Source organism: Haliaeetus leucocephalus, unplaced genomic scaffold, assembly GCF_000737465.1.
Source record: "Haliaeetus leucocephalus isolate CR32 unplaced genomic scaffold, Haliaeetus_leucocephalus-4.0 Scaffold206, whole genome shotgun sequence".
NCBI lineage: Eukaryota > Metazoa > Chordata > Aves > Accipitriformes > Accipitridae > Haliaeetus > Haliaeetus leucocephalus.
Window position 1 is genome coordinate 2,547,205 of NW_010972642.1, and position 16,143 is coordinate 2,563,347.

The 16,143-nt window shown below is 35.8% G+C and overlaps 1 protein-coding gene across 2 annotated transcripts in view; it reads left to right on the plus strand.

The window, feature by feature from the left end:
• Positions 1-231: 231 nt before the first annotated feature.
• Positions 232-16,143, plus strand: part of PLCZ1 (phospholipase C, zeta 1) — a 57,243-nt gene continuing 41,331 nt past the window's right edge. The window contains exons 1-4 of one of the 2 annotated variants that reach the window (XM_010566111.1): positions 232-245; positions 896-1,019; positions 4,904-5,138; positions 15,935-16,136. In XM_010566111.1, the coding sequence (XP_010564413.1) occupies positions 232-245; positions 896-1,019; positions 4,904-5,138; positions 15,935-16,136 (575 nt within the window). Of the gene's footprint in view, positions 246-895; positions 1,020-4,903; positions 5,139-15,934; positions 16,137-16,143 lie in introns of those variants that run through there. The other variant, XM_010566113.1, reaches the window with a different exon arrangement.

Below are 16,143 nucleotides of genomic sequence, written 5' to 3' on the forward strand. Positions count from 1 at the left end.
TAGCGGTGGCGGGAAAGGGCCTGTGCTGGGGGCCTGCAGTTTGTGACCTCACGGTGGCACCGGGGCAACGCTGGTGGGGGGCCAAGGCTGGGGGCTGTGCCGAGAGGGTGCAGGGGTGCGAGGGTAGGGAAAGGGCCCCGCAGGGAACTGGAGCAAGCCTAGGTGACGTCCTGCCAAATGCTGCCAATGCCACCGCAGTGAAGAGACCGGAGCAGGCGATGCAGAGCTGCCATGGAGGAGAACAGATATCCTCCTCCTGCTTTACCTCCTCCTCCTTTCACTGCTCTACTTCCTCCTCCTCCTCCTCGTATGTCCCTGCCCTGCGACCACTGCCGTTGTGTGAGCTCCCCCTGCATGCCTCCTTCCCCCCAAGGCCTGGGCCTGGCCTGTGCACACATGGGGCCCCCCAGGTGGGTGGCAGGGGAGGACCTGGGGCACCCAGTCCAGTCTGGTCTGCCCTGGTCCAGTCAGGGCCGGCTGAGGCTGGCTGGGCGCAACGCTGGGCGCGCTCACCTCAGTGATGCTTGCTGTTGGCACTCCTCTTCCCGCCATGCCCCACAGAATCCCTTCGACCTGCCCACATTTCCCTCTTCGCGCTGTGCCCCTTTCTTCACCCTGACCACCCCCTGTTTTCTTTCACACCCTTCTCTTTCTCTTTCTCTGGCCCTTTTTGTCACCTTTGCCCTCAGAGTCTCTGGGCGTCGGGCAAAAATATCTTCTTGTGTGCCTCGGAGCCTGCCGCATTCTCAGAAATCAAAAGACAAGGATGTTCTAGAGTATGAGAAAAGCAAAGTGCAAGCTTTTCAGGTTTAAAAAAATTAAACTTCTCCTTCTCCTCCCCTTATTAAAAGGCAATGACATGGGCCAGAAGTTTCCTTAACCTGATCTCTCATACGTGGTTTTTGTCCATCATTCAGAATGAGTTCAGGACTGGGAAGATTGATTTAGACAGCACAATGAAGCTGCTTGAAAAACTGCAAATGCCTTTTGATTTCACACATGTAAAACATGTTTTCAAGGTGAAGAATACGTGGATTAAGCAATTAAATGCGTTTAGAAGTCCAGTTACATAAGTATCTTATATTTGCTGACTTTTTAAAATTAATGTTTTGAGAAGTGAATTTCATGCTAGTAGGGTGTGCAAAGTAAGCAAATAATTTGCCTTGTCCAGGTCATTTTTTTCTGCGTAAAATAGATAACTGAGCGGTTGCATTAGAGTCATAGAATAGAATCACAGAATGATTTAGGTTGGAAAAGACTTTTAAGATCATCGAGTCCAACTGTTAACCTAACACTGCCAAGTCCAGAATTAAACCATGTCCCTAAGCGCCACATCTACACGTCTTTTGAATACCTGGGGATGGTGACTTAACCACTTCCCTGGGCAGCCTGTTCCAATGCTTAATAACCCTTTTGGCAAAGAATTTTTTCCTAATATCCAATTTAAACCTCCCCTAGCGCAACTTGGAGCCATTTCCTCTTGTCCTATCCCTTGGTACTTGGGAGAAGAGACCGACACCCAAGTAGCACCATTTCTTCACCACACCAAAATAGTGTAGGGTGATGGAAACTATGTAGGTCTTGATTCCCAACTTTTTTGTAGCATGGCCTCACTTGAGAAAAATTAAAACATTCTGGTTTCATCCCATCCAGCTGCTTCTGTGATCAAGCTAACAAGACCAGACATGCCTGTCTGATGCTGGGCAGAGCCATTAGAATGACTTCCTAAAAATGCTTTTGCCAGGAGGACAATATGGAGTCATATGATCTGCTCAGGCTTCAGGTCAACATAGATCCAGCACACTTGTGCATTCAATTTTCCGCTATACCTCTCCTCTGAAGTATTCAAGAGGTATGCCTGAATGGATGGGAATTGCACTCTAACCCCTGGGAAAGGATGTGGCCTTGGGATATAGCAACATTTAAGAGATTCCTGTGAAGGTTACATGATACAGCTAGAAATTGGACTTAATAATAAGTTAATTTAGTGTAGGTAAGCAAACCACCATCAAATGGATGCAGTTCCAGTGAGCAAATACTGCAAAATTGAGTGCCTTTGGACATACTGGGTTTTCATGTTCTTCAGGTCCCCTCTAGTAATTACTCAAAAGATGTGTGATTTTTCCTTTTAGCCCATTTTTTTTTACCAAAAATAGCTGTTTGGTAAAGCTGTTTTCCTGAGGGAATGAAGCCAAGTGGCTAGATATATATGAGATTTCTTTGAGAATTTTGTTACCAGCTGGCTGATTGTGTCCAGATTCGACAGAGAATTAACTATGGCAAGTCAGAAACTTTTAGATCACATCATGCTGACAAGCAGGCAGGCAGGCAGAGGGAAGACATTAAGTACCTTGTTCCTCTCTCATTGTTCTCTGCCTTGTTGAGTCAAGGTAAAACTGGCAGCTTGAACTCAACCCTTGCTAAAGAGGCTGCCTGTGGTTTTTGAACTTGCATTGCATTGAGAGAATTGCCAACCTTGAGAATCTCATGAGAACTTGAAACTATTTCTCATTGTTTCCTGTATTTTCCACCTATTTTGCTTTCTGACAGAAATTTGAGAGAGATGATCAACTGTGGGTTGATCAATTATTTGAGGAAGTGACCTGCATAGAACAAGTCTGATCTAGTTGTATTTAACAATATAATATACTTAACAGTCTGATCTAGTTATTTGTAGCAGTACTGTTAGGTATTCTTTGCTATGTGAGAGAGATTTGAGTATATTCAGTAGTTTTGGGGTTCAAATTGTTCATCAGTATAATAATATATAAAAAAGCAAAACAGTCTGGAAGGAATTCTTACTGGCATCATTGTCAGTAACTATCCAACAATAGTTAATCAAATGGTTCTACGTGATGAAATCAATTTTATAAAAAACATAGTTTTTAAAGAATGATTTGCTTGTTTCTTGTCTACTCTCTTTGAATTTATTTTATGATAATGATCCTTTCAGCAATATCAGAATTATGAACATTAAGATTTTTAAGCAATAATACATTTTCATATAATTCTTCCCAAGACTGAGTCTTTGTCAAGATACTTCTTTTTCTGAATAGCAAATATTTGATGTGCATTAATAAAAATAAGAAAAATAAAAATCTACAAACAAATTTTATAACAATCTTTTTTTTATATCGACATGATTTTCATAACTTTAATTTGAAAAGCTCTCTTGTGTAGTATTATTGCCTGTATTTCATCAAAAGGCAACTGAGGTAGAAAATTTAATTTTTTGCCCAGCTTCACTTTGTGCCAATACCTAAGTGAATGTCTCCTGAGTCCTGATAGATTGTTTAATTGCAAAATAAGTTGGCATTTCCTTTTTCTATTTAACAGTTATGAGTAAATTTGAAGTTTTCTTAAGATGTTAAATATTAGATTGAGGATATCAACCTTAGATGTGGGATTTCTCAAGCAGTAATGAAATGCATATTATTAGCATTTTTTATTGAATTATTTTCTTGCTGGTGATTTCTCTTAAAAATGATCATTACAATACTCTTTCACAAACTCAAAGCAAATACTCAAGTACTGATTTGTAAAATTGTTGGCTAGAACTTCTCATGTAATTTACTTTTGTACTTGTTTTGTACTTGTTATTTAATGTATTCTTACTTTTATTGTACTTATTCAGACATCTCTTAGTAGAAACTGTACTGCATAGGAAGAAGCTGGTAGTGTATCATTAAGCTTTCAGTTTTTATGGTATGTCTTCAAAACTAATCTAAATCAGTAGTAATCAAAAGTCTTCTCCAAAAAGCAGCCAGAGCTCAAGTAAGCCATTTCATGTTTATGGACGCTTTTGGGGAAGCTATACTAACCATAGTAGGTGCCATGCTATTAGATGCTGAAGTTTAGCCTCTTTGATAGTCTCAGTTTAACGAACCAAAAATTATGAATTTTGATCAGCTTACAGTGATAATCAATAAGGTAATGGATTGCCATTTATTTATGATAGTTGTGAGTAAACATTTCAGTAAATTTCCAAAGTTTCTCTTAATTTGGCAACTTTTAAGAATAATACAAGCTAAAATGTTAGAAATATCTATATTTCATATGCACAATTACGTATTTCGTGTAGAAAATTTTAAAGGATAAATAAAATTGTTAAGCCTGAGAAAAATGTAAATGGCAGGAATGGTAAAAAAGTATTATTCTACTGAAATTCTCTTGCCCTTTTGATTTTTCTAGTGGTTTTTATACTGAAACACTGAAATTAATTAATGTGTTAACATTTTGTAAGCTCTATGAAAACAAGCTTACAGTATAAGAATTCTGAAAGTGTGAATAATTAATCTGAGTTAAACATTCTGGCTTGTTAAGAATAGAACACAAAGTCATAGGTTATTATAAAGTATCTTGTCTCCAAACTTTAATAGTGTTGACGTATTGAAAGCCTTGGATCTCATGATAATTTGGTCATACTTATTTCATTTTTTTAGATTACTGTTTTCTGTGTGTTGTATGTAAAATTAACTGACAGTATTTGCAATATGGTTTAAACTGGTGTTGGAGAGGTATTATATTAAACATTTTCTACATAATTTTTATGCTGCAGATATATTTTACTGCACAGCTTTTTAGAGGTTTTTTATAATGCAGTTTAATATTGCATATGCGTTATATAGAAATTCATTGTAATTACTTAGGTGCTAATTATGTCATATGGTACACTTTAATTTGCATAAAATATTTTTAACACAAAAAGTCAATTCTAAAAGTTGCATATAGAAGTAGAAGAATATAATTTGATGCTGCATTGCAGTCACTGTTGCCTGAGGTTTTCTCTATTGTTCTCGCTCTTATGATCAGTTATAAGAGTGTTTTGTGTGTATCTTCATATTATTGCATATCTTTGTATTAACTGTTTTTTGGGTTTTTTTTGTTTTTTGTTTTTTTTCAGAAAACAGTTGACAAACGGAAGGCACATATGATTAACATAGAAGACTTCAGGGCAATTTATCGAACTATTGTACACAAACCTGAACTTCGTGAAATTTTCCGTGCTTACTCTCCAGACTGCAAAATTCTAGCTGACACCCAGCTCATTGAATTTCTCAGAAAAGAACAATATGAAACTGAAGATTGTGAAACAACTGCCTTAGAAATTATTTTGAAGTATGAACCCATTGAAGAAGGTATGCATAGTTTAAGTATTTGATTTCTAGCTCTTATTTATTGTGCTTTTGTCAGTGACTGGGTTTATATTTTTGAATACTCATCTGACTATGCAAATTGAACATTTTAAAGAAAACTAATATAAACAACTATATATTATGTATGTTGTATAATATATTTTGTAAACACTTGTGCAAAACGTTGATTTTTTTAAAATTCAGATCTTTAAACATTGTGAATGTAATAATACAACAAACCATTAATAAAGCACAATAAATTTACACACCATATTGCTCAGAGATAGCATATTACATTACTTACCAGATCCGTCATTCTTACTCCTTGTTGTAAAAGACTAGTCCAAAACCTACATGTAGATTGCTTCAAACAAAACACAGTTTTCATACAGTAGATAAGCGAATATAAACTGCACTAAATCTTTTTAATGCCCACTGAAATATGTGAGCAACCATTATTAGGAAGCCAGACTGAATTTTTTTGTTTAGCTAAGTGTTCAAAAATAATTTTGCTTAATTATTTAGAGGAATATAAATATTGGATTACAAAGATGAAAAAATAGAATTTATGTTTTGTTAGTAACTGATCTGTTCTGTGGAGGATATTTCTTTTAGGAGAAATCAACCATAATTAAATCAGTAATAATGGATAGACTTTTTATTTTTTTGTAATTTTCAGTATTAAAATCTGAAGACCGAGGACAGCATTTATGAAGACTAGAAAGTGTCAGAATTTAATGTTTTGTAATTTAGTTTGGTTTAACTGCTCAGTACTGTGATTCACAATCACAATAAAGTGAAAATAGGTTTAGTTAAACCAATTGCATCTCAAAGCATATGTAACAACCAACATCATTGTAACCCTACTTGGGGGTCATGTTAATTGTTACAGCATTGTTGACATAGTAGTGCTTTTTACTTAAAGTTTATCTTACAAATGGAAAGAATACATGCTACTAGAGTTTTATATAGTTCTTCCATTTTGTACGATTTAAACCTACAATTTGTTTTAGGTATGATTCTCCATGGATCATACTTTTTCCACTCTATATTTGAGTGTCATATGGCAGAAAGTTTAGATGCAGAAGTAATCTAATAACAGAGATTTCACAGAGGAAAACAACTTCTAAGGATGTATCTACTAAAAGGTTATATCTCTTTTTCTTTATGGAGAAGGACTGAAACCTTAGACAGTTAGTTACACTCTGGTTTGCCCTCAGCTGGATATGATTGGTAACGATATCAGGGATGCATTGAAGCAGTCTTGCAAATGTGGTGGACCCTTAGCAGCTTCAGTGGGCATGGAGTCTGGTTATTAATCCGTCACATCATGTGTCTGTTGATGTCATTATCCATGTTACTGGGGTTAAAGTTATAATTAATGATTTATACTCTCCCAAGCCGAAATGCTGTTTCCATTTTGTTCTCTGATCAGCTTCTAAGAGGAGGTCTCTAAACACAGACTTCTATTATCACAGAATCATGGAACTGTTCAGATGGAAAGGGACCTCAGGAGGGCAGCCACTCCAGCCTTCTGCTCAAAGCAAGGTTAACACTGAATTCAGAATAGGTTTCTCAGGACTTTTTTTAGTCAAAACTTGAAAACCCCTAAGGACAGAGATCCACAGCCTCCTTCATGTGCCCAGAAATGACTTCCAAGTGTTCTTGCACCATGATTTTCCCATGGATGAAAGTGAGCCTGGCCAACCTGTAGTTCCCTGAATTGAATCATAGAATCATAGAATAGTTTGGGTTGGAAGGGACCTTTGAAGGTCATCTAGTCCAACTGCCCTACAGTAAGCAGGGATATCTTCAACTAGGCCAGGTTGCTCAGAATCCCATCCAGCCTGACCTTGAATGTTTCCAGGGATGGGACATCTACCACCTCTCTGGGCAACTGTTCCAATGTTTCACCACCCTCACCATAAAAAATTTCTTCCTTATAGCTAGTCTTAATCTACCCTCTTTTAGTCTAAAACCATTACCTCTTGGCCTATCACTACAGGCCCTACTAAAAAGTCTGCCCCCTTTAAGTATTGAAAGGCTGCAATAAAGTCTTCCCAGAGCCTTCTCTTCTCCAGGCTGAACAATCCCAACTCTCTCAGCCTGTCCTCATAGAAGAGGTGTTCCATCCCTCTGATCATTTTTGCAGCCCTCCTCTGGACCTGCTCCAACAGGTCCATGTCTTGAACTGAGGACTGCAGAGCTGGACACAGTACTTCAGGTGGGATCTCACCAGAGTGGAGTAGAGGGGCAGAATCACCTCATTCAACCTGCTGGCTATGCTTCTTTTGATGCAGCCCAGGATATGGTTGGCTTTCTGGGCTGCAAGCACAGAAAGTCCTTGCACTTTTCAAAAATGAGTGCAACTCCAGTCATGGGGGCCTCCCCTGATCTCTATGGCCTTTCAAAGATGATAGATAATGGCTTTGCAGTGATATCAGCCAACAGTCTTAACACCCTCAGATGCATCTCATTTGGAACCATGGACTCTTATGTGTTCAGTTCTCTCCAATAACCTCTATTTTATGTTAATCTCTATCTGCTGGTAGTTTCTTTTCTTCAACCCTGTCTATAGGCACAAAGCTTACACCTTGTTGATGAAAACTGAGAAAAAGACAGCACTGAGAACTTTAGCATTATCTGTGTTTGCCATCACTAAACCACCTGCCCTACTCAACAGCAAGCCCACTTACTGCTTTTTAAAAACATAGCCAATGCAGCAGTAAAAGTGCTCCATGTTGCCACTGATGTCCCTTGCCAAGTTAAATTCTGGTTGAGCTTTGGCTTTCGGAACAACATTTCATCATGCCTGAGCAGTGTTTCTATATTCGTCTCTTGTAGCTTGCCTACACTTTGACTAGCTGTTTTATAGTTTCCTTTTTATCCTCTTTCACTTCTACTCTGTCTCAGTGAATCCATGACATTGTTCTTGCTGCAGTAGAAGGAAGCTATCTAAGCAGCTGGCACTGGTAATTCAGCCTAGAATCTGAAGTTCAAGCTGTGTTCGACCGGATTTCAGCAATACTTTGCAGACAAAATATTTTTCTAACCAATGAGTTCTTCTTCCTATTGAGTCAGGCATACCTGCAGAGCTCATAATGTATTCTTTTTTTAGCTACCATGGAAGGGTTTGCGTGTGGTTGTAATTTACTTTTTAAGAAAAAGCTCCAGTTATATTTTGATGAGTGTTTAAAGTCATCAAAATAATATTCTGAAACCATTATGCAAAAACCTCATACATTTATTACTTTAAAAGACCTGTCTCACTTTTTTTTTTCTTTCTGTGTTTTAATTTCTTTATTTTCATGGTGCTCTCCTTTCTCTGCTCTCTTCTCTGTTATTTATCCTTTTCCCTTGTCCTTCTATATATTCTGTTGTTCTACTCGCTGTTGGTCATTAGAAACCATTTTTTACTTTATTTTTCTTAGGGTTCTTACCTGCCATTTTGTTTGTCTGCTCATTATACTGTCTTCTCTCACTTGAGTCACATAGTGATAATGCACACCCCCTACCCTGCAAACCTGAAGACTTATATGTCCCCTTGACTTACTTGCAGAAGCAGCACTGCGTAAGATCTTCCTAGGTGCCTGATCACCCTATCTGAGTCACGAGAACTCTGAGATGAGTGGAGGTTTGTTTAATCTGTAATATGTGTATTCTTCAGCTATTGAAGGCTGCTTCAAGTTGTGGTGTAACATTTCTGCTGAGTTTTACTGAACATAACTTGAGGCAAAATTTGCAACTAAGCTAGGAAAAGGAAATCAGAGCTAACTGCATGTTGTTGCAAGCTGTTACTTTGTTCAGTGGAACATGAATCTCAGTTGTTTAACTTTGTTATTTTCCTTTGGTTCCCAGTCTTTGATAATGGGTGGAATTGATAACTGGTTAAGAAAAATAAACCAAAGAAGGGGAATATCTTCCTTTTGGGATAATAACCCTGGAATATCTATGCTGTTCATTCCCACTGTTGTGGAAAGAAGAAATTGGATGACTTTTTCAACAAGAAGCAGAAGACATTTGTTGTTTCATTAAGTCATTCACTGTCCAGTAATAGCTACAAAACCTTTGATTTCTTATGCCATTAGTCTCTGAGGTTGCCTTTCAAATTAGAACATATTTTATTGAATGTATTCTACTCTTTCTGAGAACTAATATGTTTACAAATTATATAATTATATAATAAGTTACCGGTTTAAAAGGTTTCTTTTGGTTTGGGGTTATCTATTTTGATGGAAAAGTTAATAGCTATAAAGCGGTTAAACAGCAAAGAATATTTCGTCAGTTAGAAAACACATTTGTAAATATCAACTAAAGTTTCTATAGTTTTAATTTAATGTCTGGTTTAAATTTCAGATGCTGAGCCAAATTCTTGTTTGTTTCTTCATCTGTGATAAAACTGTTTGTCTTGTAATTGGAAATAATCTTACTGAATGAAATAATAGCTGTATTGTTCATGCTCCTTTGAGTGAACTAATACTCCCACTCAAACATATTTATTGGAAAGTTCCAGATATGATTGACATGATAGCTGATTCATATGGTGTTGTGATAGACCATTTTGTGTAACTGTCATTCTGAATTTGGTATAGAATATTTTTTCATCAGGATGATCTGTTGGACTCATCTGGCGTCCTTGTCCTGTGTATTGCGGAAAGGGAAAAGGGCAGATTTTGACACTTGATTGACTGGTTTGCTAATAGTAACAACCATTATCTGATAAACTTGATAGCACTAGTATGTCAAGATTAAGATGAAAACCGTGACTAGATTTTATATACAACATTGATAAGTCTGTCTATAACATTTAGTGCATCCCTAGCATTTGTGTGTAGAGAGAGAAGGCTATTCAATGCTATTGAGCCAGATAACCCTCCGAGGGTACTGTAGCTAGTTCAGGAACAGTATGGAATACATTACTCTTTCATTTTTATTGTACAATTTAAATGTCTAACGGCAAAATGCTGCATTAACAGATTTTTCGTATGTGAGCTAAAGCTTGCATTTTGGCTGAAGGAACCATTTTATGGAATTGACCATAAAAATTGTGAATATGTGATTCACACTTGACAGTTCTGTCTTACTAACATCCAAAAGTCAGTTTTGTTCAACACAAACATTCAATTATCTCTCAATTTTATTATTAATTTTGAATGGAAGTCTTGAGTCATTAAATGAGATTAAAGAAAACATGCCAACCAAATGCACTTTATTTTTTTTAAGCTTGGTATATAGCTCTTTTTAAAAAAAATATTGCTCATTTTTCAGTATTTGCATGGATAGGATTAGAGGCACAGTGAGGATTATTTACAGTGTAGTGCCATTCAAAGACTCTGCTCCTGTCTCTGTATTTTCCTGCTAAGCAGTACAAAAACAGGTCAAAAATACAACCTTGTCTTGAAAAAATTGCTTATTTTGTAAATAACAATATAAGCTTGGTGCATCTGTCAGATAAAGAATTTGAGTAATCCAGAATGTATTTGTGAATCAAAGAAAACATCTTCACTTTATTCCTAGGATATACATTCTTTTAAACTTGCTTTTTGTATGTGCGTGTATGTATGACAGACAGAGCAAGAGGGAGAGCATGCATTTGCAGGAAAGAACTTTTGATCCCATTGACCAATGTAAACCAAATTTAACAGAGTAGAGACCTCCATCAAATTTCTACAGATTTCATAAAAAATTGCAGGAAATAAGAAAGATGACTTAAAAATCTCGGCTAAGGCAATGGCTGAAGCTGGATTTATGAGACACAAAAATTCAGATGTGTGAAACAGCAGGTAAACATCCAGTTTTAGGAAAAGCTTTCATAAGAAAAGGACAATTGATTATGAGATACAAGCCCTTAGAAAACTAAACTGCAGCTCAACCAGATACATTATTCCAGTATGCACCAGTATTAGTTACAAATGTGGGTCTGGTGGTAAATAGATTCCCTAGAATATAAACTCAGAGAAGAAAAGGAATAACTGTATTCTTACTTTAGCCAAGGAAATATTTCTGTCTTTACTGTTCACTTAGATTATAAATGTTTCAGTCTGACATTAAGTAACCAAATAGTATGAAATTCTATCTGATAATGTTTCTGCCTTGAGGCTATTATGATTTGATACTTCTGACAATTATTGAAAGCTTCCTTCTGCCAATATAGCAGAGTAACACCCTTGTTCTGATTGCAAGTATTTCTCATGAGTTCACCCCTAAAATTCCCAGCAGACATATTTGTACCCATTTCAATATTTCTGGTGGCCAAGTAACATAAACATTTAGTTACTAATTAGGCTATTAGGAAACAAAGGACACACACATTTAAAAACAGAGAAAACAACTTTTTCCCTGTTTCCCAGACTCAACTTCTGTTCAGGCTCCTCTCCTCCCCACTTCCTAGTCTCCACTTCAGTCCAGACACCTCTCCTCCCACCTTGTCATTGTTGCAGGTTGTACTCAGTCCATTCAGTGAGGAAACAGGCATTGCAGGAGGCTGTGGTCAATGCATAGTGATTTCTTTCTGCTGCTCCACCTTTGTCACACTTTTCTTTTGCTACTGCTTTCTTCTCACTTGTTTCGTCTGCTTCAGTATGGATCCTCCACAGGTCTCAGTCCCTTCAGGGCAGCAAACATCTTATGAAAACTTTCATTTTTTCTTTCCATAAAGACAGAAAAATACTTTCAAAGAAGTTTCAAGATAAGTAAGAAAGCAGAATGTACTAAACTCTCAAAAACGTAGGCATATAATGCAATCCAAGTCTTTTAAATACTCAGGTTATATCCATAATTTCTTTCTGATACAGCAGTATTTGTATACATGGCAGAGCTGGAATTTACCTTAACTGGAGGAAAGGGGAAAAACATTTTTTATTTTTAAATTATGTTTGGAAAAAAAAATTATTATTAATAAACTGTATTCCAAACTATCCAAAAGGCAAGGGCAAGAAAAAAACATTGAACATTGTAAACAACAATGAGCTATAAGAAGACAGAAATCTTTCCTTGCTTTCTCTTTTTCTTTCTACACAAAATGGATATGTGTGCACGCTAACTACTGCTAAAGGATCCTAATGGAGAAAAAGACTGAGGTTTCTCTAGGGAAGAAATGTGAGGCCTTGATGAAAGTATCTTTTCACTGCAGAATAGTTATGGAGATAAATCCACATTTCTTTTAATGTAGAAGCAGAAAATGGCTGTAAATGGTCAGAAAATAGTATGACTGTGCTATTCCTCAAAACTTAAAAAGCACTCCCTTCTTCCTAACTAGTTTTCTGTCTTCATCAGATGAAGATAAGAGACAGTGCTAAAGAAACCCAGTAGGTTTTCTCCACTGGTAAAAGAGGGGTGAATAAATAGTAGCAATAATAAAAAATTAAGCCTACCTTTACCTTAAACTATCAAAACTATGATATCTTCTACCAAACATCAGATCTCTGAAAATTTATTTTACCAAATGGTATGCCATTTATGTACACGTGATGCTCTTTTGCATATCTCAATTCACACAACTGCGCATGCTGCCAGAACCGTTAGTACAAAGCCACTCTCTTCCTGCTTACAGATAGGTCTTACCATTTTGCAGACTTGCTTGGCATTTTGGTAGTTCTCCAGAAACATGATGGTGACTTTAGTTGTATGCAGTTCAAGGACAGCAACTATGGATCCCTGAGAAAAAATTTTATAAGCCAATGTAATGTAAGGGCCTGTAATAAGCTGTATAAAAATAAAAGTATTTTCAGTCCATTGATCAGAGACATAAGCTGAACCTTTTACTGAAGTCAAAGAGCTTACCTATTGGCTAACAAAGTAACACAAATTTACTTTATAATGTTTTCACTTTTAGGGGATTATGGTCATGATCATTTTTAACTAAACATAAGTTCTCTTCCTGAGAATGCTGTAGTTATCATTTCTCAATGACAAGAGCAGCCAGGAAAGCATCAGAAATAATTCAGAAAATAAGCAAAACTTTGGAAAGTCAGTATTTTTCACTAATTTAAAAGATAAATGTAAAAAAAAAGCCATGTAAGTATTGCTAGTAAATTAAAAAAAAAAAAAAAGGAGTTGCTGGCCCAACTTGCACTTACACAAAGAAATATATAGAGCATGAAAAATAAATTAATAAAAAATGAAAACCAGATACTATTGATTAAAATCTTTCTCTTCAAAGGAATGAAGTCTACAATTCATGCAACTCATTATAGATAAAGCATACGGGATGAATGTATTCTGTTTAGAGTAACATTTTAAAAAATTCAGAACTTTTTTAAAGACCCAGAAAGTAGAAAATTAATCTTATTGCTACAAGTATAAAACAATATAACACGTGCATGTAGATAAATCAAAAAAGTCAAGATACTAAATATGATACAACTATCAAGAGTCATCCTGGTAGCAATAAGTCATTCTGTAAATATGTTAGTTAAAAGAAAGATGAAGGGAATTCTTGATGTACTACCTAAGTACAATCAGGTGGCTAATATTATTAATGAGACCAGAGTAAGATCTCAGTCAAAAATATGAAAAAAAAAAGAAATGGGGTAGGACATGATTAAATGACTTAATCAGATCAGTGAAGACAAGTTGACAAATCCCGAGTTCTTAGAAAATTGACTGTAATAAACTTGGCTAATACAGGTTACCTTTGAAAACACGTGCAGAAAGGATAATGAATTGAAAGACTGGAAAAGATCAAATGTAATATCTATTTTAGAAAGAAAACATCCAATGGACTAGACACCAGTCAGTTACCAGAAAAAACTGGAACAAATATTGAATATGTAATCACCTCTAAGATGGTAAGGATGAGTAACAGTTTGTCAGGACATTCCATGGAGAAATAGTACCCAGTTTTGTTCTATAAAAGAATAACAGCGCTGGTGGATAGAAGAAAAATCTTACTTTTTAACACTGTCTTGCATTCTAAAAAGCAGGTTGAGGAAGCAGGCAAAATAACTACATGGTACATAAGCAACTCATTAGAAAATTACTCTGAGAAGTTAGTCATCAATGACTTAGAGTCAAATGAAAGGCTACATCAATCTACAGTTTCATTGAGCATTTTGTTGAGATCCAGACTTCACTATGTCATTGATACGTTGGATGATGGAATAGAAATTAGTTCTATTAAATTAACACCAGACCTTCAAGTATAATAGGGGACAAGATTAGAAGTCAAAGTGATCTTGGCAAATTGATGATATAGAAAAGAAGGATGGAGTTCAATAAGGAGAAGCACTATGTTCCATTTAGGGCATCAAACATCAGGAAGGAGGTTCACCAGGTGGAAAGAATTGTAGAACAATGAAAATTATCAGAAGTCTAAGAAAACCTAACCTAAACAGAAAGATGCACTGAATTGGATTTGTTTCTTCTGGAAAACAGTGGAATGAGGGGAAGTGTAATAGCAGTCTTCATATGTGCCTAAGACTGTGAAAAAAAGGAGAGGAATAGTACAAACCAGAACAAATATTTCAGACAGCAAGGGAGTTTCAGGGTAAACATTGTGGAAAACTTTCTAACAATAAGGTTACTTATGTGCTGAAATGGGATTACTAGGATGTCTTTAAGAATAGCTTTGACAGACTTCTGGTAGGAATAACGTCTGTAGGGTTAAGGACAACAGTGTGTGTATGTATGTATGATGTCTGGAGGGTCTTCATCCTTATTTTCTATTTCTGTTTAACATTTTAAAACATTGTTTTTCTAGTTCAAAAACCTGTGTCATTTAGAAATAATTATTTTCTTTGTGTTACCATCATCAGAACGATTTTCATAAATTCTCATTCAGATAGATAGAAAACTTTCAGTCTGTACAAATATTGAAGACTGATAATTGCAATTCTAACCTGTAAATTGTGATTCTTATAGCCGTATTGATAATTAACAGGTCAGTAAATGTTTTGGGTTTTGGTTTTGTTTGGGTTTTTTTGTCAAAAGTTTGTATACATTAACCTCTTTAAGTTATTGTTAACAGAAAGTAATCTTGGATTACTTACTGTTTAATTACCACTAGCCTACTATGATGACAATAATAAGGTTGTTTTAGAGCCAGAACTGGGCAAAATCTCTGACTAACTCAAACTAGGTTATGTTTTGAAGCAAAGCTGACTTCTGAGATTATATCACTTGCAAAATTACTACATTTGAAGCATGACATTGGAGCATCAGTTAGCAGTATAATGGATCTGTTTGTCATTAAATCAGTTAAAAACAAAACAAATGGGATGACTAGCACTGGTATGGAGGCAATTAGCACATTTTGTTACAGATGCAGTAATATAATAAGCTTGATTTGCAATTCACCTTTGTGGGCAGATATTTATTTTGTTAAGATGCTTTTTTTATTTCAAATACTTCTAATTTAACCATTATTTCATTAGTATTTAGTTTCTGCAAGATTATTTTGACAGTCGCTGACATTTTGGAGAACAATTTCTGTTTTTTCTACAGAAAAAAAAGAAGATACTCTTTGTGCATTTACCTTCCAAAACTAAACAACAAATATTTTCCTTTATATTAGGATTACTGCAAACTCTTTTTACTGGTGTCCATAGAAAAATAAAAATGTTAGAACATGTTTATTTCCTTTCATAATTTTGGATCACAGCAATTCAGCTCCAGAATTGCACACATCTGATGTTTGTGTTTATATTGTTTGTTATGAATTTTAAAATTGCGGGAAAGTGTTATGCTGTATAACCTTTAGCAATGTTCAGAACTGGCTATTAAAAATTATGGAAAATACACAGATATAACCATCAGTTTAGCTTCACACCAGAATTTTTTTGCTTTCTTTTTTTGTTCAGTGAGGAAAAGAAGGCAAATGTCATTTGAAGGATTTATAAGGTACATGAACTCAGAAGACTGTTCGATATTTAAAAACAATCACAGGACTGTCTACCAAGACATGAACCATCCATTATGTGACTATTTTATTTCATCTTCTCACAACACGTACTTGATATCTGACCAACTAATAGGACCCAGTCATTTATGGGGATATACCAGGTATTTA